This window comes from Echinops telfairi, unplaced genomic scaffold (assembly GCF_000313985.2).
Source record: "Echinops telfairi isolate 266 unplaced genomic scaffold, ASM31398v2 ScPeMD7_7467;HRSCAF=8505_0, whole genome shotgun sequence".
Taxonomy (NCBI): Eukaryota; Metazoa; Chordata; class Mammalia; order Afrosoricida; family Tenrecidae; genus Echinops; species Echinops telfairi.
In genome coordinates, this window is record NW_022111367.1 from 12,430,198 (window position 1) to 12,457,009 (window position 26,812).

The following is a 26,812-nucleotide window of genomic DNA, read 5'->3' on the forward strand; positions in this document are numbered from 1 at the left end:
AAATTGCAACACCCATGAAGCTCAGTCAAGAAATCAAACAGCATATTGCACGGGCAGATCTGTTGCCAAAGACCTCTTTAAAGTTATATAAAAGCAAAGATGTCACTTTGATGACTAAGGGCTGCAGACCAAGCCAAGACTCTTCAGTCACCTCAGATGCATGTGCAAGCTGGATGACGAAAGGGGAGATGGGTAATTGATGCCTTCCAGTGGGGGTGGGGCTGAAGACGTTGAATGGACAATGGACTTTCAAAAGAATACACACATCAGTCTTAGAATAAATGGGCCTTGAAGCAGGATGGTGAGACTCTATCTTCTTTACTTTCTACAGCCATCAGGGGAAAAAAAACAATAAAAGAAAAGGACAACATGTATAGTAAGTAGAGGGTCCGAAAGAATGAGAAAAACCCTCAATGGAATGAATTGACACAGTAGTTTGACAATGGACATAAATAATCATGAGAATGTCACAGGACAGGGCAAAGGGTCTCACTTTGTTATATATAAGGACACACTAAATAGGCATCAACTGGACAGCAATTATAGGTAGATGGATGAACAGATATAAACAGAGATAGGTATAACCAATAAGTACATAGGTATATTTTACTAATGACAAATGTATATATTTATACATGCATCTAATTATGTATTTGTTATAGTTGTACACCACAGAGGCAATGACAACTCAATAATGATCCCGTAGGACAGAATAGACCAGGCAGAATGCCTATTTTCTTCTCCCATGGAGGGGCGGGTATGTAGTACTACTGACCTTGCAGTTAGGAGCTGAGCACTTAACTGCACCCACCCTCACAAACATACATGGCTGCATACATGTATGTCAATGTGTATATTTGGAGTTAAACATAACAAGCTCCATGTTAGTCTTTTTATCTGCTTATATGGATCATAATGTTCTTATTATGTAGCATCAATAGCTGCAACTGGCTTAAACCCAAACAATGGATACAGACTGTTCACATTACAAATTACATATATATATATGTAGTTATACGTGTGTATATGTATATATGTGTATAAGTGTGTAAGAATATATATATATAATATTCAGGAAGAATTACCAAACTATTTTCAGGGTACAGTTAGCGAGCACCCAATAGGAATCATGAAGTCAAAATAAAGAGCAAAGCCTCCGAAGCAAGGAGATAATGAGGCTGAAGCGGAACCAACAGCACTGAGAGGGGCAATTCTGCTTTGGCCATTGAATGAAAAATATAAGACCAGAGGCAAGAGGTCTCTGTCTCTGTATTTTCAAAGGCCTGCTTATAAGGATTTTAAAAAGTGAAGTGCTCTGGAATTCCCGTTCTTCTCATTATGCAGAGTTTTTGTCCCCACAGTCCAATGCTTCTGCATAGTCAATAAAACACAAGTAAACATTGTGCTCATGATGAACTTGAACATGGATCACGAGGCAGTTGAGCATCCAGAATAAGGGAATACTGCATGCTTTAATATCAAGGATGTGTGTATCAGGATTATATCTTCTCATCACTCTTATTCAATCTCTACGGTATGCAAATCATCAGAAAAGCTGGCTTATATGAAGAAGAATGTGACATTACGATTGGATGAAGACTTATTTACAGCCTGTGAGATTCAGTTGACACAACCTTGCTTGTTGAAAATGAGAAGCACTTGAAGCACTTGCTGATGAAGATTAAAACTGACAGCCTTCAGTATGGAGTTCGATTCAATGTAAAGAAGACCAAAATCCTCACGACTGGACCAAAAGGTAACAAACAGCATGATAAATGGAGAGAGGGTTGAAGTTGTCAAATATTTCGTATTGCTTGTCTCTACAAACAATGCTCATGGAAGCAGCAGCTAAGAGAACAAAAAATGCATTACATGAAGTAAATCGACTGCACAAGACCTCTTTAGAGTATTGAAAAGCAGGGATTTTACTTTGAGGACTAAGATGTGCCTGACCCAAGTCCCGATATTTTCTATTGCCTCATGTGTGTGTCAAAGTTGGATATTGACTAAAGAAGACCAAAGATGAATCAAAGCATTTGGATTGTGGTCCTGGAGAAAAATATTGAAAAGTACCATGAACTGCTAAAGACAAACAAATCTGTCTTGTCTTGGAAGAAGTATGGCCGGAATGCTCCTTAAAGGTAATGATGGCATGATTTTGTCTTAATACTTCAGGCATACTAGGACTACCCCCCACCCCCGCCAAAATGGGTTATTTTTCAAAGTTATGTATTAATTTTTTTTTTGCACAACCTTATGATCTTCAAGGTACACTTCATATATTTGTCAAATCTGTGATTCCATTCCTGGAAAATTTTCTAAATTCATCTGCTTGAATGGCTGATGGCACTTCCCTTGGATTTTTTTTTCCCCACCTCCTCTAGGTCATCAAATCATTGTCCTTTCATGTCCCTCATCACTCGTGAAAACAAAAAGAAGGCGCCTGGAGCGAGGTCAGGTGAGTAAGGTGTGTGGGCCAAGAGAAGCATGTTTTTTGCCCAAAAAACTCGCCTACTGAGATGGCTGCATAAGCAGCTGCATTGTCCTGGTGGCAAAACCAGTCCTCATCAGTTACAAATCAGGCCTTTTTTGTCACACATTCTTATGCAATCTTTTCAGAACCTCTAAATAGAAAGCTTAATTAACAGTCTGACTGGTGATACAAACTTCAAATGCACTATCCCCCTCACATCAAAAACAAACAAATGAGCATCTTGATCTTTGATTTCATTTGACAAGCATTTTTGTGCAATGTGACATTGGCCTCTTCCACTGGCTTGATTGATACTTGCTCTTGGGGTCAAAGAATAACACCATGTCTCATCACCAGTAATGACCTTGGCAAAAAAATCTGGGTCACTTCAGAGCTGTTCTTTTAAAACACAGCAAGTTTCCACTTGCCACTCTTTTTCCTGGTCAGTCACGTCCCGAAGCACCAGTTTCACAACACGGCACCCCTTCTTGTTCTCAAATCTTCCATTACAATTCGCTAAACAGAGCTCCAAGGTAGTCCAGTTAACTCCCCATCAGATTTCGTCGACATTTTCATCTGGGCAGGAAGTTGACGGACAGCCAAAATGAGCTTTGTCATCGATCGACATTCCTCCTTTTTTGAAAGGAGAAAACCAATCATAAACTTGAGTTTATCCCATGGCGCTGTCCTTGGAAGCTGTGCTCAACATCACAACAGTTTCTGGGGCATTTTTGCCGAGCAGGAAACAACATTTCACAGCCACATGCTCTTCTCAAATCGGCCATCACAAAAAACTGAGGCTTGAGCAAAACTGCTTTTATGCAAAAATTCACTGGGCCCAGAGAGAACCTTCTGAGGTGACCCCACTGGGTGCACTCACTCAGAGCGGGTCACTCCATGGTCGCCTAGCTGGAAAAAATACTACTATGAAAGCTCTGCCAAGTGGAGCTTTTTGCCAGTTTTTTAGGGCGTAACCCCTAGTATTGTCAGGAGAAACCAGTCCTGGGAGAAGGATATCACTTGGGAAAGTGGTGGAGGAAGGCTTAGCATAGCGGCTCCAACAATGGACTCGGGGCACAGGAACACGTGTAAGGATGGTGCAGTGCTTTGTTCTGTTGGGCAGAGGGTGGCGCTGGACCAGAACCAACTTGATGGCACTTAATGGTGTAACAGGAAGCACGTGGACCAAACAAGAACTAAAACTGTGCTCTGAAGTATCTTTTCCAACCTTCTGATGGCACAAAGGCCGCCAAATATTAATAGATGGCTCAAGTTTTTCAACAACTCGGTGGTAGAGTGAGGCCCAGGGTCTCTTGTATCTGAGTGGGGCTGGAACCTTCCAGCCAAAGCACCAGGCAGGCAGGCCTGCCTCGGTGTGTTGGAGAAGTGCTCAACAGTAGTGAGAGTAACGGAATAGGAGGCGAGTATGGGAGGGGAGGAAATGGTGGTGAGATTGAGAGCATTTTCTTACATGGAATACTTTTAAAGAGAAAAAGCAATGGCCTACTTCAGAAGATGGTAATGGGCATCTTGCGAGGGGGGTGAGAGAGGGGGGATTAAAAAAGGCATAGCAAGATGAAACCAGATAAAATGAATATACCTTGGCTAGTGTTAAACAATAGTGATGTTACAAAGTGCTGTGTTTCCATTTTTTACAACGTGAATAGATAGAATACTTGTTATCAATGGATGTCCCTAGGGAAATTATGCTGAAATAACCCTTGCTACTGTTATCATGGGGCAAAAGAAAAACCCGCAGAGATATAAAAATGTTATTGATTTGTTAGGGTAGGGGTTGCAGAAAGTGCTTCGTGTTGCACTCTAAGTCTGGGTTTCCCTTGACTCTACAACAATAAACCACCCATAAAGTAAAGTGACAACATTTCTGGGCTGCTCGGGCACTGGGGACATTCCTAATGATAGAATCCCATCAGTTCAGCAGCAGTAGCGTGGGAACAAGAATCCTTTGCTCATTAGTGGCACCTATTTGAGAATTCAGCAATTGTCTGAATTTTCCAAAAGGCAAAGGCCTTGGGATAGAGAAAATAAAAGCTGGACAAACATGAAATACTCCAATCTATACAGAAAACTTCAGTGTAGCCACATCTTCTGGTGACAGTTTACTCCAAAACCAGTGTCGAAGAGATCACGGGCTGAATGTGTCAGCGCTCTTTCATTCTGTAGCCTCCAACCTCGGAGCCCAGCCATAAGGAGCCCCAGCGGTGTAGCTGGTTAGGCATTAGGTCTGCCCAACCATAAGGTCAGAAAGTCTGAGCCCACCTGCTGCTCTCTGGGAGTAAGATGCTTGGATATGATGCTGAATTGTATTAATATTTTGAATCCATTGAGCTCATTTTGAAAATGTAAACCATGTGTCAGTCAGCACTGGGTTCAAACATTATCGCTGCCAAATACGATTCCCTGGGGGAAGTTCCTTACTTTCCCCAGTCTGTGAAAATGGGAATAATAGTGCTTATTTCCTGAGGTTCCAAGAACTAAGAGGTGTGGTATATAAAGCCTCTCATGCTGGCTGCTGTAGAGAAGATGATAAGTCATTTTTCCTATACTACTTAAAAAAAAAACCTCACTTCTCTGGCATTAAAACAAGCTGGCTACATTTGCTTTGCATGAGGTTGCATGTTGTTGTTGTTTTGTTTGCTGAAACTATACCAACACATAGCAATTTATAGGAGAGAGAAGACCTGCCCCACTGGCACCACAGGAGGAAAGAAATGGTCACCGCTCCCATAATTCCTGTGTGGCGGTTGGGTTTGAACGCCCAACCTTTTGGTTCCCAGAAAAGCCTGTAAGCATTTGCCACCAGGGCCTTTTCTTAGCCGTACCTACTTTCCTCTTCCCTCCAATCCAGGCAGACTTTACCCCTAGACAGAATGGAGATAGCTGATGTATTCGGTCTCTCCACATCACATCTGACCTCAGCATAAAATTCTTTTCATGAAAAGTAGAAGTCATTTTATTTGCTGGAATAAGGATGATGTCATTGTTGAACAACCTAAGCTAGAGAACTGATTGAGGCACTCATGGCATTTGCTCATGCAGAAGGATTAATAGACATAAACAATTGCAAATTGGCCGAATGGTAAGGAGGATAAAAGAAATCATTAACAAATATTTAAAGGGCATAATATATTTAAACACAAAAGGAATGGAAGAAAGGATAGAAAACTGCTCCTCTCACATTGTCTAGCTCATAGCGACCCTTTAGGACAGAGCAGAACTGGCCCCTAGGGTTTCCAAGGTCGCAGCCTCTTTGAAAGTAGAAGGCTACATACTTTTCTCAGGAAGCAACTGGTGGGTGTGACCTTTGGGTTGACAGCCCAGTGTTTTACCCACTGTGCCACCAGAGATCCCTAACCAAGGATAAGCCAGAGCTATTTACAGAAATTTAAAGAGAGAAAATGAGGCATCGAGTGGAAGAAAATTGCATTAGACAGCAAGATTCTCATTATTTTTAAGATCTCAATTAGGGTAAATTTGTTAGATCCTAAAGCAAGCAAACCAACCAACCTTTATGTATCAAGTATTTACGACTTTTCTGAGAAAAATAATATTATCTTCATGTAATAGCCATTGAGTCATGTAGTTATATATCAACCTTGGTGATAACAGGATGCTATTTTTACATCTATTCTTAATTCCAGCCATGAGCTCATCATTTTTAATATTACAGGAAGTTCTTTGTCATTCTTACAGACTGTAAAAGGGAAAAATAAAATCATACATGTAGAATAGTTATCTCTATGTAGCAGCAATGGAAGAGAACATATTAGAAATACTTGAAACCCTCAGGCATGACGATGGAAAGCAAATGTATCAGTCACACTAAAAACAAATGATATTAAATGGCTCTTGCTAAGCTTATATCTCTGTTGGGGTAGTGGTTACACATTGGGCTGCAATCCACAAGGTCAGCAATTCAAAACCCCCAACCACTTCCTGGGCAAAAGAGTAAGCTTTCTAGTCCTGTAAACAGTTACAGCCTCAGCGCTCCCAGGGACAGCTCTACCTTGTGCTATCGGGTGGCTGTGAGTTGGCTTTGCTCACTGGCAGTGAATTTGCTTTCAGATATAGAACGCTTGCATTTGAAACATGTTTGCTATTAAAACATTAATTATTATTGATGATGCTAATAAGTAAAGCATTTGAAAATGGTGACTGCTTAGTTAAGAACAGTTAAATATAAAGATGAAAACAAATAAAGGCTCAATCTCAGACAGACCATTCTTTTATTTCCTGTAAGACAAATCACTCCCGTCCACACCAACAGCTGTGATGAAAGGAATCGTCTTCCCCAGTCAGGAGAAAGTGTGAATTGCCTTCCAATGGGGCACCGGAGTCACAGAGCTTGGCAGGACATCATGTGACCTCATGAGAGCAGTGAACGCATTAATATTGCTCACTTAGACATCCAGATGCATTATAACTATGACCGATGATTATGCAAAGGGTTTTCTGTGGAGTGAATACTATGTTTAAAGTATTTTGGTAACTAACTAAAGTATTTGGTAACTAACTTTACCCATATTACAGTTAAAAAAAAAAGAAGAATATTGTGAAAATTAGAATGTCAAATGCAATGCAACCAGCACAGGAGAATAGTTTGGAAAACTTAATTTTGATTTGACTGGAGCGGTTTATTGGTGGAAGAAAACAACATGTCAAACAGGTTCACAAAGCCTGCCAGGTGTTGGAGGTTTTGCCAACAACAACGAGAAAAGCACAGCTAGTGCAAGAGTGAGGGAGGAACGTGTCACTGAGATCCAAGTCATGTTGTTGAGGACAACAAAGTAAAGTGTGGACATCGCATGATGCAGAATTCAGAGAGAAGGACTCTTGGATTGATGTCTCTGAGAAGGGGCAGGTTTCTTCTGCACAATTTGGTAGGAGCAACCAGAGTTCACCCAAACGTTTTGTAGAAGAAGAGTATACGGATCAATCTACCAAGTGATTAATAAAAGCAGATTAGGATGATGAGGATTTTTCTCTCTGATTATTTCTGTTTTTCCACAGGAATAGAAAGTAAAGATGTAGTTGAAAGTAGTAATGATGGGAGAACTTCTGAGAAATTTGAAGGGGGAAAAAAAGAAGAAACTAAATATTACCTAGTTTAATGGAAATGAGTTGGGCTTTTTGAGGTTGTTGTCTTGAATTTACTGAAGGCCCACTTGAGGTTACTAACTGTGAACTCATAGCGAGGCAAATTTACGTAGCCAGATGCAAAATGAGCTTGGTAAGTGCAGGTATTTGAATTAAGAAGTTGATTTTATTCCATTAATAAGGGAAACAGCTGCAGACAATACAGTCTGATTTTAATATCTCCAAATAACACACACTAGCTTTGGAAAGGAACTCCCTAGTTAAGACTATCTGTACACTGTATCAAGAGAATGCATAATAAAATTTACAAACAAATTAAACTAGTTTACCTGATTTTTTCTAGATTTAGTATTAAGACTAAGATCTAAGACAATAAGAAAATACCAAGAGCCAATGTGCTCAGAAGCAACACATACAGCATTCATAGTATCTAAATTCCTGAATGTCTGGGATGTTCATAATTAATTGGTGAACTTCCAGCTTCCTGATTTGGTTTATTTCATCATCTACCAGAAGGCCTACAAGAAATATAACCAGGTAGGCATCTTATTAGAAATAGGACATGTCTACCATATATCAACAAACCCCAAACCAAACAAACTCACAGAAATCATATGAAGTCTGGCTCATAACAACCCAGTAGTCTAGCATGCATTGTCTAGGAAAATTAATGAAATAAAGGATTTTACATGAAATACAATTACATACTCATGATAACATTCTAAATTAACCCTTCACAGAATTTTAGGTCAATGTTGCAATTCATTAAGGAAATAACACCAAAATGCATGACATCCACACAGGTGTGTGTGTGGGGGGGAAGGGGGGAGCTACATTCCAATGTCAAAAATGCTTTGGTAAAATACAGCGCTTAATTATCCTGCCTCTTCTCCCCTAACGTCCACAGATCTGTCTTTACATCATGGCTCACACTATCACACTAATCCGACCAATAAGTTCAAACGTTGAGCACCTACCATGTGCCATGAAGTAGCATGACTTATATTAATGAGGAGTTCGCGATGTAAAAGGGTAAATAGAATGGTTTTTAAATGCTGGCTGTGTCACTTGCTAGTCTAATAAGTCTTTCAGCAAATCCATGAATCTCTGACCTCCGTTTCCTATACTGTGAAGAGTGCTGACTAACAACTAATTGAGACAATAGACAATTGGCATCGGTTAAAATGCAGGTCTCTGGTGTTAGACTGAAAACCTGGACTTTAATCCTAGGGCCATTGTTTGCTAAACTCGGGCAATTCAGTTAACTTGTTTGAGTCTCAGATTCCTCATTTGTAAAATCGGTAGTTAATGCCTCTGTACTTGCTACATCAGGTGCTTCTAAGGATTAAATCGTTCTTGATGGCCCGGTCCCTGGAGCAGGGTGTCACATTTGTAGATCATTGACAAATAAAGACATTATTAAGTAACTCATCAAATACAGCCCTGGCCATGTGCACGTGAATTCAACTCAGTTTATATACTTACTATACCACTATAGGAATGTCCTGAGACAATGGAATTCTCAACAAGCACTTGCGGAGTGTAAGTTAATGATGGGGAAAGAAGAAACACTGACTTCTCAGGAGCTATCTGCTGTGCTTGTACCAGACAGGTCCCTATGAGTGAAAAAGTTATTAAGCCTATGAGTGGAACATTTATTTCTCATGCACATACATTGAAAAGAGGGTTTTCCTCAGAATGACCAAGCAGTAACAATCATAAAATGTTAAAGTGAATGTGCCTACAACTTCCTATTACTCTCTTCTCATCTCTGGTAAACAGTGATGTGTTCATGGGCTCTGAATGTCTCAAAATGAATGTCGTGACACCATGACTCCTATGTACAGTCAAAAGAGCAAATTTCAAGAAACAACTGTATTAGCCACACCAAATATTTCGTTAAGATGACTGTCATACAAGCAATGTCAGGTGTTGTTTGGTTTAAATTTTCATAATAAAAATGTAATCCCTTTAGGATATATGTTTTTCATGCATCATTGTAGACAGTTTTCATTTTAGCTGTTTTATCTTGTTATTTTATTTTATTTTGTTCAGATTCCAAAATTATTTTTTTGCTTTTTTCTATCTTTAGCTAAATTAATATATAACTAAATATTCATTTTTAAATCATTAAGTTCTCTGAGATGTGTTCTATTCTCCTATTCAAAATGCACCATTGATCTAATTCCATAGAAAAGGGGTGGATTAGAAAAAGGATATATATCATATGATCCCGTTTGTATCAAATATCTAGAACATGCACATGTATAGAGACTATCTTTCAGAGAGAGGTAAAAAGGATTCAACGTGTAAGGGATGTTGAGCTTCTGTCAAGGGTGATTGGAAAGTTTAGAAAGGTAAGGGTGCTGTGGTACCATAGGATACATGTTCAGCTGCTAATCACAAAGCCTGTGGTTCAAACCCATCAGTTGCTTCATGGGGGAAAGATCAGGCTGTCTGTTTCTATAAAGATTTATAGAACCTGTTAAGTCTCAGAACCTGTTATCAAGTTCCTATCAGGCTACGTGTGTGTGCATAAAATCCAAAACCAACTCATAGCAACCCTGTGGGACAGAGTAGAATTACCCACGTAACTTTATGGGGGGTGGAAAGCCCTGCCTCTCTGCCATGTATATATGTCAGACAGGACATTTGTCAAATCAACATTTTTCCTATAGTCAGTAGCATTTTAAATCTCTGGGGACCCCAGAGCCAAACACTGTCTGGATCCGGGCCATTCTCACAATTGTTCTTGTGTTTGAGCCTATCGTTGCAGCCATTGTGTCAGTCCACCCTGTTGAGGACCTGCCTCTTCTTCACTGCCCTTCTACTTTCCCAAGTAGCGTGTCCTTCTCCAGGGCGTTCCTTATTTCACGTGAATTAAAGAGCAATGAGGAGTAGTCACATGTCAAATATTAGCAAGGTTTCAGAACATATGGAGGTGCAGAAAACACAGACTTTGCCCCTAACTAAAATCTACTGAAATACGTCCCCAATTATTGGCAGGTAAAAGTCCTAGTGAGGTCTAATATGCTGCAGGCAGATTGTTTTCAAGTCTATGGAACACGGGAGCCTTCTCAGAGGAGAGGACACTCTGATGGTTCAACAAGTAAAAATGGGAGTAATGAAAATATTCCAGGCACAGAATAAGACACCAGCAAAAATACATTGATTTCAAAGTGTCCGGCCCCTGGGAAGGAGTGGCAAGAAATGGAGTTTTCAGAGTAGTATGTATGGATGTATGGGGTCAGAGGACACCCCTGTCACCAGCAACCATATTCTAAGTGTCTGTCCCTTCATAAGAATGATTCATTGTTATGAAAATCACCAGGCGGGGATAGAGTTTGGTGGGGTAGGGAGGTAGGACACCTATTCAGAGCGGATTGATAATTACATTCTTTATGTTAAGCAAATCACTACATAAAAGGGTATCAAAACACATACACTTAAAATATATATTATTTTTCTTAAAGTTCAGAATGTTGAGCTAGTCTGTATTCTCATTGCAAAATAGCAAAATTCATAATACCTGACTGTACTTAAAGCACCTCTTTTATTTGACCCAGTAGAATCAAGACTCCCCTCCCCCCCCTCTCAGTCTTGGCTTTCATGCATGGCTATTTCCACCTGCTCTTGCAATATCTCCATCCTTCTCAGATGTCAGGCTTCAACCTACAGATACCTGTGGCCCACCTGGATTACTTCCTCTCATTAGCTTTCTCACCCATCACCTTCACCTCTATTAGAATCTCAGCCCTCTGCTCACTTGCTTTATAAAATTTTGTTATTTCTAATTCGTGTGCTCCTTCATGTCATTTTCTATCCCATGTTTGCAAGCTCCATGGTGGACAGGGCTTAATCTGTCCTTGTCACTGCTCTCCATCTACGTCCTGGGATACCGATATCTGCCATAGCGGTAACTATCTGTCAAATAAACATGCTTGAAACAGAACGATTTATGAAACTGTCATACCTAAATTATTTTTCACTAATAAGGATTTTTTTTTTTTTGTTAAATTTCTTGGGGGCATTTCCTATCCAAACTGAAGATTTGAGAAAAATTATTTTATATTTTAAAATATTTAAATATTTTAAATATTTCCTAGACTATTATATGAATAAAAACGATTACAGACTGTTACATATGATAATGTAAAATTATATAAGTAAAGACTGATGTGTAATTCATATAATATAAAGTTTTAATATTTACTTTGCTTACAATCAGCCACACTAGTAAATAAATTCCTGTCTGATAACTTTAGAAACAGGTTTTTCCTGAGAGCAGCTGTTAGATTCGAACTGCCGACCTTCTGGTTACAGTCATGTGCTTCAAGCACTGCACCACCAAGGATTCTTGTGAGAAACATTATCATCTAAACTTCTTCCTCGTGAAAGAATACATTTCTTCTAGGGGAGTATAAGAAAAGATGGATGAAATACTCCACGCCCTCCCCCAAATGAGGTCGTTAAAATCACCTTCAATGTCGTTTTCTTCTGAGCATCGAGGCATGAAATTTTAAACTCATCAATCCTAAGATAGCACTGGGGTTAGAAATGAACAAATAGGTGACTAGAGAGCTTATAGATCTTTCTATAACTGGAATAATTTTAAAAAATGCACCCCTCTTCAAATTCAGGAGTGTTGAGCAAACCCTCTTTCTTCATCCAATGTGTCAAAAAAAAATGTACTGTTCAAATTTATAACCTGTTGGCGATCGATTTCAATGATGCACGTGATCCATTTCCATCATAATTTATGATAAGACACACTTCTATAGAGGAGAGCTCTTTGTTTCACCACATGGTAAGGTTGGAGTTCCACTGGATGAAAGCGGAATCCTAACAGATAATCTGATGAAGCAAGATGAGGGACAGGCACTGTGAAGTCATGATATTGTGGCACTCCCTGGGCCACCAGGGCTGGAAACAACTGGGCTGGGTGTACCGGGGAAGTCTCTAGACTCAAATGGAAAATCTTTCCTAGTCATTTCCACGTTCATCTGAAAGTACCAATGTCTCTGAATCCTCTGTCAAGAAGTTCCTTATATTACATTTCCATTTTGTCCCACACTTCAACTTTGACTTTTCCTCATCCTCTTGCACTGGACTCTGTGAATAAGTAATCTATATTATCTTAATAGTGCAGTGAGTGATTCTCCTTTTATAATCTTGAGCCTTATCCTTTTAAACAGCAAGCATTAACATTCTTGGTCAGAAATTGGTAAATGTGTACACAACACACACATACATACACATACTCCTCACATAAATACACATGTATAACGTATGCTTCTCTGTCTTTGAAACAACAGGCCATTCAAAACAAACACAGCTGGGCTCTGAGAATATAACGTGCTAGGCAAACATATATTCCTATTAATGTAAATATATTCCTGGATGCTTCCTGCCAAACCCACTTGGTAATGAAAAGCAAGCAATCCCTTTCTTACACAGAGCACCCCACAAGCTCTCAAAACAATCTCCCTTAGCAACTGGATGAGGAGCAAGCAGATAGAGAGAGCACCAGCCCCTGGGCTCCGTCTGCTGAGAGGCTTGCTTTTCAGACCCTGATATTTTAAAAGTAACAAAGGGAGGTCACACTGGTCACTAGTTATCCAATAATGTGTATTAAGGAAACTACTCTAGTCCTCATTAGGTCGTGCCTGCTGGTTTTATTTCATGAAATTTGTCAGTACTTCAATTAAACCTGACATACATTGGCAATATATGCTGCAACCACCCCCTAGTTCCAGCCCATTCTCCATACGCTCTCCTCCTCCTCCCAGCTCCAATCCCAAGGGGCCACAGAGCACTCACTGCTGCCCACTAAGCAGGTTTCAGGTAAGTATCCACTGAACTAAGCCTTGGTCCACACACATGCTCCCTTCTTTCCTTATTAACACTGCCTGCTGAGAGCCTAGCAGATTTCTAAGAGACGAGGGAAGCCAACTTAGGCTAGACAAACAGACAATCCTGGCAGCTGGAAATTAGTCTGGGGGCAGGGAAGGGGACCCGTGTTTCTGGAAGGAAGATCATTTCCTTTTAGTCTAGGGTCAGAAGGCCATCTGATCTGGCCTCCATCCTCAGGGGAAGCCAAAATACCTCCAAGTAGAAACATATGTTCCTGGACCCAGCACACCAGAAACTCAGAGCCAGAGCCAGCCAGCGAGGAGCAAGCCAACAAGGTTGAGTTTTCAGTGGCTACAGGTTGCCTGAGAGCAGGTCCCCAGCTCCCCAAGGAAGGCGCCCTCAGAAGGGAAACCTGGGCTTAGGGTGGGGTGGGAAGTGGACCAGAGAGAGAGAGAGAGAGAAGGGGCTGTAGGGTAGGCCAGGGCTTCTCCAGGAGGGGCTGCTGGAAGAGGTCCAAGGGCACCCCTCCCAACAGTGACCCGCACAGACCTTGGCGCCGCAACCTGCGCTTCTTGAGGCCGAAGATGCGCACTTTGGAGAAGATATCCACCAGGTTGCCATTGCAGAGCCCACGGTTCTTGCTGGGGCTGCTCCGCCTCCTGCTGGCAGACGGCCGGTCCCAGTGCTGCTCTCGCGCCTGTCGCTTCTGGCGGATCAAGCCGCTGGCGATAGCTGCTGCCATGGTGGCTCGGGCACTGGGTCCCGGGAAGGCAAGGGGCCGAGGGAAGGGGAGCTGAGGTCAAGGGCAAGGGATGGGGTGGTGCAACCCACAGCTCACCCCTGGGGGAAGCAGAGGGAAAAGGGACCAGGAGGTAGGGGACAGGGGAGCTCAGTCTTGACTAGGACCCATGGCTCTCTCCGAGCGCGGCGACGGGCGCACGGATGCGCCCGGGGCGCAGCCGGGGAGCCCCGCAGCCGGGGAGCCCCGGGAGCCGGAGCTCGGGGCGGCCGCTGCAGGCGCAGCCGGTCACCGCGTGCCGCGGGAGCCCTCTCGGGGACTGCCACCACGACTCGGCTGCCTTTGGGTCCGGCGCGTCTTCAGAGAAGAAGGAGCTGGCTGCCTTCTCCTTGGCTACCGGATAGAGAGGTGGTCCGGGCAGGATCTCGGCGTCTGTCCGTCCAAGGAGCGCGGGGCTGGCGCTGCCCACCGGCCGGCTTAGCCGCGGCCGCGAGCTCGAGCTCCTGGCTGGTGCCGGTGATTGTCAAGGGCTTTGGGAATCAGCATCTGGAGAGGGACTCTTCCCCCTGGAGCTGTCTAATCAAAGTGCTCCGTTCTGACTCCGCCACAGCCCCCACCGAGTCCCCCCTAGGTCAATTTTCCCCAAACAAAAGTGCATATAATCGGGATCTACAATTTTTTCAAAAAGAGAGCGCGCGCGCCAGGATAGATGGTAGAGGAAGGCGCGAAGAGGCTGGACCGAAAGGAGAAAGGAAGATCAGCGCGCTTTTTTCTTAAGAGAAAAACTCGCCGATTTCCCGTGCTTGCAGGGCTTCGCGGGGCTCCTCTGTCTTAACGCGGCTCCTAGGCCACTGGGCTCAGCTGCGGGAGGAGGGCGAGGTGCTTTCCGCCGCCCTCCCAGCTAATCCCTTCAGCAGGAAGCACCCCAAAGCCAGAAAGGAGGAGGGGGTGGGAGGGAGACTGAAGGGAAGCGAGTGTGTCCTGAGGAGGGAGGGGGCTCCACTCTTCACCGAGTCCACCCCAACTTGCTGGACTCTTCCTACTGCTGTCTGGACGGCTCGGCTCGGCATGGTCTCCCACAAGGTGACATGGAGGGGTACGGAGAGAAGAAAGGTGTGACACAGGCCATGAAGAAAGCCCTTCCCGACTCTGCTCTCTAGCAGTTGATGGAGATGGCAGTTCCGGTGGTGGCTGGTACAAAACAACAGCTGGACAGGATATAGCGCCCAGGGGAATATTGAGGAAGTGATCGCAGAAATATTAAGGTGTATGTGTGTGTCTGTGTGTGTCCGTGATGGTATTCTAGTGATAGCCAAGAGAAATCAGTCTTAGGGAGACCCGTATTTCAGTTCATGACTGTAGGCGACCCTGGCTCTTTTCATTTCTCCTGTAGAAAAAGCTCTATCAGGAAGCAAAGTGCTTAGAACGATCTGAGTCTGAAATTCAAATCCAGCAGTCAGAGGGTGCCTTCCACCACCACCCCGCTGATTCCTTCTGTGTTCCCACAGTGCTGTCTCTGATAGCTGAACGTAAGAAGGGTCGGAGGATGAGAGGATGTGGCGGGCACCTGAGAAAAAGGCAGTTGTGGGAGAAACACTTTATGCTTGGATGACTGCAGAGTGCTGTTACTAGGATCCACTACGAGGGACAGAACAGCCCCCAGAGCAGGGCTGGCTCAGGGCTTCTGACTGTTTCCTCTTCTTTTTTTACTGGTTCGGTTATCAAGGAAGAAATCTAAAGAACACAGATGAAAACCTGGATGTCTAGTATTTAGGGCAGGGGAGTGACAGCTCATTTGCTAATCGGGAGAGCTGTAAGAATCCGTCTGAAGCTGCAAAGAGGAGAGGCAAACCTTACTTGGCAGCCCTGGAAACAGTTGTGAACCAACACATACTTTCTCTTTGTTTCAGAAACAGACAGGAAACTACTACAGAGAATCGCACCCAGACAAGTGAGAATAGCAGAGGCAACGGCTGCTTACAGAGAGACTGGAGACGAGACCTGCTGACCCACAGAACACATCCACAGTGTTTCCCTCTGAGCCATTCCTGCTCCGTTGCAATTCCTTCTAATTATTCCATAGACATTAAAAAGTCTTTTGTTCTAAAGTGAGTGTGGACATTTGAGTCCAATACAAATATCATTGGCCTAAAGATTATGTATAAAATATTCAATACTAAATAGGGTGCTTTGGAAGGAGCTCTGGTGATGGAGTGGTTCACTATTGGGCTGCTAACGATGAGGTCAGCAGTTCGAAGACACAAGCTGTTCTGCAGGAGAAAGATGAGGCTTTCTAAAGAGGTACAATCTCAAAAACTCAGAGAGGTAGTTCTACCTTGTCCTATAATGTAGATAAGAGTTGATATCAACTCTATGGCAGTGGGTGAGTGAAATCTGTAGGTTTATATCTTCATTGTACTGTATTGGCAAAATACCATAATTGTTTTTTAAATATGCAATTGTATTTTTCCAAAATGTCTAATCCCTCATCAACCATAAGATAGTAAAAGTGATGAAAGGTGCACATTAATCATTTTTCACTACCTTTATTTTCTATTTCACAAGCCTTTGCTCCAATCTCACCTTTGGTGAGTGTGTACTTTCGCGCGGCTGCTCCGTTCCTGTTACTAAGGAAGGTCCATCTACATATAGATAACACGCACAATGTAGCTTACTTCGCAGTCGTTGAACTAAGCCCTGTCTGATATCTACTCCTGATTCCCATCATGTACATATTTCAGAAGGTTTAGATAGGATTTTTTATGTTTAAAATTCAAGCAAAATTACCTAAAGCTTTTGTAGCCAGCGTTTTAATAAAGCAAAATGATTTATTATATCTAGTCCCGTTCCCACAACCAATATAAGCTAGTTTGCTTGGAAAGGTTTGTTCTTGCTGCTAGTGTTATTTCCTGTTTAAGCCTAGGCCAACTACATTAATTGAAAAGAATGCGATCATGCTACGTGTTATTATGGTTGTATTGATGTTTTTCCACCCAGGTATGTTCTTACAATGCAGTCTTTGCCTCAAACCATTGTATAATTAGCGACCTTTGGTTTTTTGGCAGCCTCTGACCCTCCCTTTCCTTGTTCAGAAGCCTCCAAACTGGGCTGTATTCAGCACCACGGACAAGGATCCTGCCACAGCCTCATCTTTCAAGCGGAAGCAAGTTCCTGAGTATCAGGAGTGAGTGCTGTGAGGGTCTCTGACACTTCCGTTTTCCACTTTTTGCCCAGCTCAAGGTGGAAAGAAAATTAATCCTCACAGCTTCTACCACATTAATAACACACGTGGAGCACAAAACCTTTAGGCGTTTTGGTAAATGGAGAATACTGTTTTTCTGTTTTGTTTTGTTTTGTTTTTACCCCTTTCTTGTTTTTTTTGTTTTTTGTTTTTTGCTGTGCTGGATGCATGCCGACCTGTGGTGCAGCGCCTGGAACAGCAGACTTCTCAGTCTGAAAGTCTATTTAGACTGTGAATTTCACAAGCCTCAAGCGGTCTTTTCAATTCAACCTGGCTTCCTGTTGTAAGGAAGCATGGAGGTGGGTGTAGCATTGAGATAATCAAGGTCTTTTAACTTAATCCCTGCTTTTTTCCCCTCTTACCTCTCACAAAACGCTACTGAGTTGTTTACAGACAGAATTAAGCGAAAGAAAACGCAAGAGGGCCATCTGCTGTCTTAAGATGTGATAAAAGCATGTGCGAAGCTAGGGTGAAAACCGTTTCCGGGCCAGTGAACAAATCCAGCTGCTATTTCAAGTCCGATAATAATTTCTGAGCTATCGATTTCACCACTGACCATTTATATCAACAAGAGTTTGAAGCACTACCGAGTTCGTGTAGCTTCTGACTAAAACGCTAAGAGTCTGACCTCTGATTTCAGAATGCTTTGTTCATTTCTTGACGGGGTAACTTTCCAGTTGTCTGACGATGGCCAGTAAATCGCATGGGACTAGCTCAGCCTCAACCAATGTCTGCATCTCTAAAGTGGAGATGATGATAGAATGTCCTAATCAACTCTTGTGAGGTTAGATTAGGAAACAAATGTAAAGATCATCATACAGTATCTGGTGCATTTTAAGTGTTCAACAAATGACAATTATCATCTCATTCCAGACCAATCATTTCCATATTGTAAATTATTTTCCATTGCACATATATATGAAAATGAGTATCTAAAAATTATGTGTGTATAAAGAATAATATATGTATGTGTATATATACATACATAATTTGCATATATTAACTTTCATATTATATGCACACACATATAAACAGCCCTAAATAGGTTGCCACATGATTTAAAATAATCAGAAAATTTAAAAATATATCTGAAAATCTGAAGTTAGGGTGAAAGAAATTGAGTTCCAGACACCAGAGCTTTTTTGACTAATTTGTAAATTTCAGTCTGTTTCTCACTCATTCCATGATGATCATAGAAAAATATTTTCCCACCTCACAAAGATTATTATGAATGCCTATGAGAAAATACTTTAAAACCCTCAAGTATGATACAAACACCAGTTCACCAAGCGCTAATTATCTCACTACTGCTTTGGGTTTGCACATCTCCTGAAAATGCCTGGCTCCCTTTAGACCCCTCATTCTACATCTCCATATAGGAACCATGGTAAGGATGGCGCAGACCGGTCAGTGTTTACTTCTGTTGTGCATAGGTTCCCTTTGGGTCGGAGCTGACTGGCTGGCACCTCACAACCACCACAACCACCACAACATTCTACATATAATATTCACTCTGCTTGAAGCACATTTATTCTCTCTTCCCCATTCCATTCCTTTCTAATATAAAATAGTAGCTAGAATTACAATTGGAGTAAGTCAAATAGAAGTTTGATTGTTTGTCCTTGGGTAATTTATTTAACCTGTTTAGGCATCTCTAGTTTGTTTTCTTAAAATTGGCACAATGACATAAGCAGATCTATAGGGGAATTAAATGAGAACATATATGTAAAATATTCACAATAGTGCCTACGAATGGCAACTATTAGTTCTTCCTTAATTTTTCATAATTCAAATCCTTCATGTATCCAATGTCCAACTTGTTCCTAAGTCTCTCTCTGTACTGTATGGAGCCTGAGGGAGCCCTGTACCTTAGGTGCTGGGCTGCTAACACCAAGTTGGTGGTTCAAACCCATCAGCCCTCCAATGAAGAAGGACAAGACTGTGTCTGCAAAGATTGAGTTTCAGAAATGCTAACTACATAGGATCACTGTGAGCTCAGCGTGACTCCACCACAGTGAGAAAAAGTACTTTGCAACATTTTCGAATATAAGCCAACAAGGTGAAAAAAAACACCAAATGGTAGAAGTCAGAGGTCATCACAGAGCTTGTAGATTAGTTTAGCTATCAGCTGATCTCTTCTGCGGGAAAGTTTTTTACTCCCTTCATACCCAATTAAGGCTGGATCCAGCTCCTTCTAAAACCTTCTGTACTGCCTATACAAATGCTTAATGTGTAGCATGTATATAGAAAGTTATATTCATATAATCTCATATTCAATATGTCCAAAAGGAGCCATTATTCTCCTCCCAAAAGCCTGTTCTTATAGCTTTCTCACTCTCTGTAATGGGAACTCCATTCTCCTTATTGCTCCAACCACACACTTTGCTATAGTAATCTCATCTATTTCTATAATGTTACATAAAATTCTTCCCCCCAAAATCTATACTATCTTTAAAATGTACCAAGAATATAATAACTTCTCACCGTCTTAACTGCCACCTTCATTATCCAAGTCATCATTAGCCTCTGGCTGGACTGCTGACATGCGCAGTACCACAAAACCGTCCCACTTGTATTCTCCTGACTCTCCCACGGTTTCCATTCTTCGGTTACATGTTACCTTCTCATTTGAGGGCTTCTCTTTCCAACCTATCAAAGCTCCATTTTCCCTCTCCCACTTGGTGCTTTTCCATAGCACTTAAAGTTACAAAGAAAAAAAGAAACATAGTTTGGTGACTCTGTGGTGAAAACCCTGAGCAGCTGATCCAGAGGTGGGAAATTTGAACCCACCAGCCTCTTTGTAAGAGAAAGATCAGCTAAATCTTCGAGGATGATGTACAGCCTCAAGAATCCCCGGGAGCCCGTCGACATTGCCTTGTAGGGCTCTGGCAGCTGGAACCAACTTGATAGCAATGGGCACATCATTTGTTTGTAATTTTCTTATTTACTTGAACTGTGTTCATCTTTTTATATGCAAATAAAAGAGGGCACATGGTTTTTTTCATTTGTTGCCGCATTTACAGACCTTAGAATAGTGTCAAGCACAAAGTAGATGTTCAATAAATGGTGCATTACAAGAGAAACAATTACGATGTTAGGTATATAGACAAAAACAGACAGTTAATACCAAATAAAAGGAGCAGAAAATCTTGCTTATCCCAGTCTGTCAGGGATGAATTACCCCATGCCATGCTACTTGATCTCTTTAAGCAGTAAGATATATAAAAGGATCTCTATTTAGATTACAAAAAGTCTTCACCCAATAAATAAGATCTACAGACTACTTTGGCCTTTGCTTGATGGCTTGGGTTTGCCATGGCATGACATGCAGTTTGAGTCCCATATTTTAGCAATGAGACCCTCAGGGCTCACTGAAAGATGGGAGACTGAGTCTTCTTGAATTTGGGAAGGGGTGTATTATTGATCTTTGTGATCATGTCACAAAGTGTCCCATTTAAAATCATTATGTTAAATCCATCATAGAATTGGTAACCAGATGAACATATTTGATGGCATTATCTATAAATATAAAAGAAAAGGAATAATAAAGTCAGGTGAATATGTAAACAAGAAACTGCCTAGAGTTATTGATTTCATGATTTATAAAGACATTTTTCTTGACTTCTGAGTTTTTATGTTCGAGTGTTTCATCACATAAATTGCTTGTTTTTAAAAAAAAAAAAGATTTTGCAAGGTCTGCTAAAAAACATACCTTTGTTTTCACCTATACTTCAATAAAAAATGAAAATCTCTAAAGAAAACAGTTTGTATCTAGATGTCATTATTAAATGCTTTAACTTAATTTCCCCAAAGTATGTCTTCCTATGTTTCATTAAATTCTTCAATTGTCACAGCCACAATGTCAACTTTTCTAATTCGTCAAATCTAAGAAAACATCAGGTGCACCATCATTTTATATATCACCAAGAAATGAAAATCAAAAACAGCTGTCCATTAAACTATGAGTGCCATACATAATGAAATGCTCACAAATTACAGAAGTGTTTATATTTCATAAGAATGTGCACCTTAGCTTCACTGAAGTGCATCATAGCGGTGGTGTATGTCTGAAAATGGCAGTTACACCTTCAAATCCTTCTCAACACTGTATTACCCCATATTTTGCTCTTTTATTTTTGCTATATGCTAAATGCTTTGTAACATCTAAATTTTGAATTATCTCTTAAAAATTCTTGGTGTCCCTAAATTAGAGGAGTCAATAGGTTCAAAATGAAAAGTTCCCAAATATTTCCTGTTCACTAATTTGTTTATCTCAATAAAGCAAGTAACTTGCAACATATTGTCACATGTGTTACTTTGTGAATAAGACATTTTCACAATTTAAACCTATTTCAAATTAAGGATAAAATATGAGGGTCTCTGAAAAGTACAACTCAAAAAAATTCTATGCCAGATATCATTAAATTAAAATACATCTGCTCTGCAAATGACAATTAAGAAAATGATAAGACAAGTTTCAAACTGGGACAAAATATTTGCAAAATATATCTCTGTTTAATAAAATGATATCCACACTATACAAGAAGACTGAAACTCAGAATTAAGTAAATAATTGAATTTATCAAATGGACAAAAGACCTGAATAGGCTTCTTTTCAAATGAAATATATAGACAGACAATATACAATGAATTTAAAACAAAAAAGACAATGATAAAATACTACACACCTACAAGAATAGATCAAACATCCAAAGCATTGTCAACACGCAGTGTTGGCAAGGATGTAGAGCTGTAAAATCTCTTATTCTTTTCTGTTGGGAATACAAAGCAGTAGAATCACTTTCAAATACAGTCTGCTAGTTTCTGACAAAACTCAACATCTTCTTCCCATATGATTTGGCAATCATACTCCTAGGAGTTTACCCAAATAGGGTGAACATGTATGTTCACCCAAAAAGTCTATATACAATGACCTATAATATTTTAAGTGCAATTGCCAAACTAGCAAATAACCCAATTTTCCTTGAATAGATGAATGAGCAAACAAACTAGGCATATCTATACAATGGACTATTACCTACAGATAAAAAGAAATGAGTTATTAAGACATGGATGGATTTTAAAGGCATATTGCCAACTAAAAGTAGCCTGTCTGGAAAACGACATACGGTGTAAGTCCAACAATGAGCCATCCTGGCAAAGACCAAGCTTTGAAGGCGATGAGATCTGTGTTTGCCAAGAGTAGAACAATAAGTGATGGACCATAGGACATCGTCACTGTGGTAATCTCTTCTGTAGGCGTCAACAGTGGGGGACATCTGCCATGCATTTGTTAGACATTTTTCAAACGTTTAAGATTGTGCAACAAAAATTGTGAACTCTAATTCAGCTATGGACTTTAGTAGATATTCATAATTATGTGTAAATATCAGCTCACCAGTTGCAACAAATGCACTACACTAGTAGAAATGTTAGCTATCAAAAAATTGTGTGAAGTAGGGGAAAGAAAGAATGGGAGCTTTCTGAACTTTCGATGTATTTTTTTCTGTAAATCTGAAATAACACTCAAAATACCAAAAAGGCAAACAAAACCAACCAAAAAACCCAAGCAAGTCAAAACAAAACATCGTTATTGCGTTGGTTTCAACATAGCCATCCTAGAGGCCAGGATAGAATAGCCCCATACGGTTTCTAATCCGATAAAGTTTTACAGAAGCAGGCTGGCCTCTCTATCTCTCATGGACTGACTATGGGGTTAGAACCATTGACCTTTCACTTAGCCACCACTTCACCACCTGGGCCTCTTTAGAAAACACAAACAGATAATGTACTAAAAAGTCAAGGCACATCATTACTTTTTTAGAAATATCATAATTGATAATGAACCTGCAGAGAATTAAAAATAACATTTTTATTTATGTTCTTATCCTTTCTTAGATTTAGGTTTTATTAGAAATATGTACAAAACACTTCTGGGAATTCAGCAAATACTGAAATTCTTTTCATTTTATAATCATTTGGAAGAACATCAAGACATAATGTTAATATACACTTGGGATAAACCTGCAACAAGTTAATTAAGAGTGAATACCATGCCACGGAAAACAGTTCAAAATCAATATATTACTTTTCTATGATACTAGTGACCTTAACTCAATTTAAAAGGCAAGTTAATGAAGCTATGGTTATTTTTAGGTTCCATCCAGTGTATTCGGACTCACAGTGACCCTGTGCACAGCCATGCAAAACTCTACCAGCCTATTGTCACTCTCACAATCATGGTTATACTACAGCCCATTGTCGCAGCCACTGTCTTAACAAATCATTTGGAATTCTTTCTCTTTTTCACTGACCCTCTCCTTTACCAAACACGATCTTTCTCCAAGGACTGGTCCCTAATGATAACCTGCCCAAATTCCATGAGACAAACTCGCATCATTCTCACGTTAAGAAACATTCTGAAAACATTCATAAGGGGCAGCAGACAGACCTGGAACTATTCACAGGCTGTTTTGTTTTCTTCCTTCCTTTTTCTTTCTTTCTCTTCTCATGACTATATATAGATATAAAATAGGCAAGATAAACAATCTCGTGGAAAAAATGATGGGACTTACGGTTCTGGGGGACAGGAGAGAAGAAGAGGTGGGGGAAAGGGAGGGGGGAGCCAACAAACCAAGGGACAAGGGAACAAGAGATCTAAAATTGATGGCAAGGTAGGCATAGACTGCCTGGTGAGTTTTGATCAAGTGCAATGTAGCCAAGAGGAAGTACAGAGAGGTGAATGAAGGTCAAACATGATAGTGGGGAAGGAGGAAAATAAAAGGATACACATGACAGAATTAGGAGGCAAAAGACATTTAGGGAGGTATAAACATAGGCATGTACATATGTAAATTGATTAATATATAACGATAGGGATATAGTTCTATGTACATATATTTATAGGTTAAGTCAGCAGTTCTCAACCTGCGCGTCATGACCCCTTTGGGGGTTGAATGAACCTTTCACAGAGGCTGCCTAAGAGCATCAGAAAACATATTTCTGATGATCTTAGGAACCGAGACACTGCTCCTCTATCAGTCTCCAAGAGAATCTTCCCACACGCAAATACGCCAACATCCGATGTGAAGACAAGTACCCATGCTACACCATGCTTCAGGACAAGATTTCATTTATTTGTAATTAGAAATAAATATTTCACTATATATAATATATATGGTTTGTGTGATTAATCACTATGCTTTAATTATGTTCAATTGGTAACAATGAAAATACATCTTGCATATCAGATATTTCTATTTACATTATGATTCATAACAGTAGCAAAATTACAGTTACGAAGTGCAACAAAAATAATTTTATGGTTGGGGTCACCACAACATGAGAAACTGTACTAAAAGGTCGCGGCATGAGACAGTTGAGAACCACTGGGTTAATAAGGTAGCAGACTGACATTAGGCTTCCACGTAAATACTCCCTCAAAGCAAGAATACTTTGTTTTAATAACCTGGCATTCTGTGATGCTCACCTGTCCAATATGATTGCTGAAGACAAAATGAGTGCATAAGCCAATGTGGTGAAGAAAGCTGATGGTGACCAGCTATCACAAGATACATCATCTGGGGTCTTAAAGGCTTGAAGTTAAACAAGTGGCCATCTAGCTGGGAAGCAACAAAGTCCACGTGGAAGAAGTATGAGGCATCAGAAGACCCAAAACAAACAACCATATTGATGTGAGTGAGGGGGGTCAGAATGGACATCCCCTCACAGAAGGGTCACAAGGAAGGCCAGTCATTGTGCAGTATGGCACCCATGGAACACACAACATTCCTCTCATTCTTTAATGCTTCCTCCCCGCCAATTATCATGACCCCAGTTATGCCTTACAAATCCAGTTAGACCAGAGCATCTCCGCTGGTTGAGATAAGAGCTCAGGACACACTGAATCCAGGACATATAAGCCCCTCAGAACTAATAATGAGAGTATCAATACCATAAGAGTCGGGGAAAGGAAGGGGTAGAAGGTTAAGAAAGGGGGAAACGATTGCAATAATCAATATGTTAACCCCACCCCACCCCAGGAATGAACAACAGAACAGTGGGTGAAGAGAGACAGTGGACGGTGTAAAAGATGAAAATAGAAACAATTTATAAAGTATCAAGGGATCAAGAGGATGGGAGGGTGGGGTGGGCAATAAATAGGAGCCAATACCAAGGGCTCAAGTAGAAAGAAAATGTTTTGGAAATGATGATGGCAACGTATGTACAAATGTGCTTGATCCAATTGATGTATGGATTGTTATGAGTTGTAAGAGCCCCCAATAAAATGACTTACTAGAATAAATTTAAAAAAAGCAACATTCTGATTTTTCTAACACAGATCTGTTTATTCTTCTTGTAGTCATGATATATTCAATATATTTTACCAACACCTTAACTCAAAGGCATCAGTTCTGAAGCTAACTAAAAGCATCTCTAGTCTTTAAGCCAACTGTTTCTGTAAAGAGTTAGTCTTGGTAACTCACAGGGGCAGTCCTACCGTGTCCTAGAGGGTTGCTATGTGTTGGCATTGAATCAATGGCAATGGTTTGTTTTGTTTTTGAAGGGAAGAATAAAGACCGTGAAGCGCGCGCGCGCGTGTGTGTGTGTGTGTATAAATTTACATGAAGATGGGAAGATGGCACACTCCAAAGTATGTAGACTATATGTCAGACTGAAAGCACATGCTGATTTGAGTAGCTGTAGAAGCAAATGAACCCAAGATGGGAAGGAACACAGCAGACTCCTTTCTACAGAGATGAGTAAAAGCCAGCCCAGCACACCAAGCTGGAGACTGCACAGGGGAATGAATCTACTGTAGACAGGTCAGATGGAAGACTGTGGTCCCAGGATCCTCAGGCCATAGAGCAGGCCATTGTTTCCAAAGAATCAGGTGAGGAGGTGTGTGCAGGATGCAGCAAAAAGAAAGCTTAAAAGCTAACTATGACAACCTTCCTTATGTACTCTCCAGTTTTCACAAACACACGAAGCATTTGTAAATGCCATGGCTTGGTCCAGGGACCCCTGAGTCCTCAAAGAGACATACTTGCTTTTTAACACCTAAAGAGAAGTTTTGAAGATTTGCCTTGTACGTCATTTGCTGTCTTGATTGCTGCTTCCATGATCCTTGATTGTGGACTCAAGTAAAATGAAGTCCTGCAAACTTCAATCTTTTCTCTATAATGCTAATCCAGTGGTTTTCGTTATATTGGGTTGTAATCTACACTGCAGCCTGTCTTCTTTGGTCTTTTTAGTAAGTGTCCCAAAGTGTCACTTTCAACAAGCAAATTGTGTAATTTGCTAAAGGTTGTTAATAAGCCTTCCTTCAATCCTGATGGCTCAAACTACCCTTTATAAATCTTCTGTGCACTATTTTTACCTAACCAGA

General features: G+C 40.8%; 1 protein-coding gene across 4 annotated transcripts in view; it reads right to left on the minus strand.

Moving 5' to 3' along the window:
* FGF14 (fibroblast growth factor 14) overlaps positions 1–26,812 on the minus strand; it is a 780,497-nt gene that overhangs the window by 241,484 nt on the left and 512,201 nt on the right. The window contains exon 1 of one of the 4 annotated variants that reach the window (XM_004704291.3): positions 14,002–14,186. The exons of 2 other annotated variants lie outside the window; for them this stretch is intronic. In XM_004704291.3, coding sequence (XP_004704348.1) covers positions 14,002–14,186 — 185 coding nt within the window. Of the gene's footprint in view, positions 1–13,993; positions 14,187–26,812 lie in introns of those variants that run through there. One more of the 4 variants, XM_004704290.2, reaches the window with a different exon arrangement.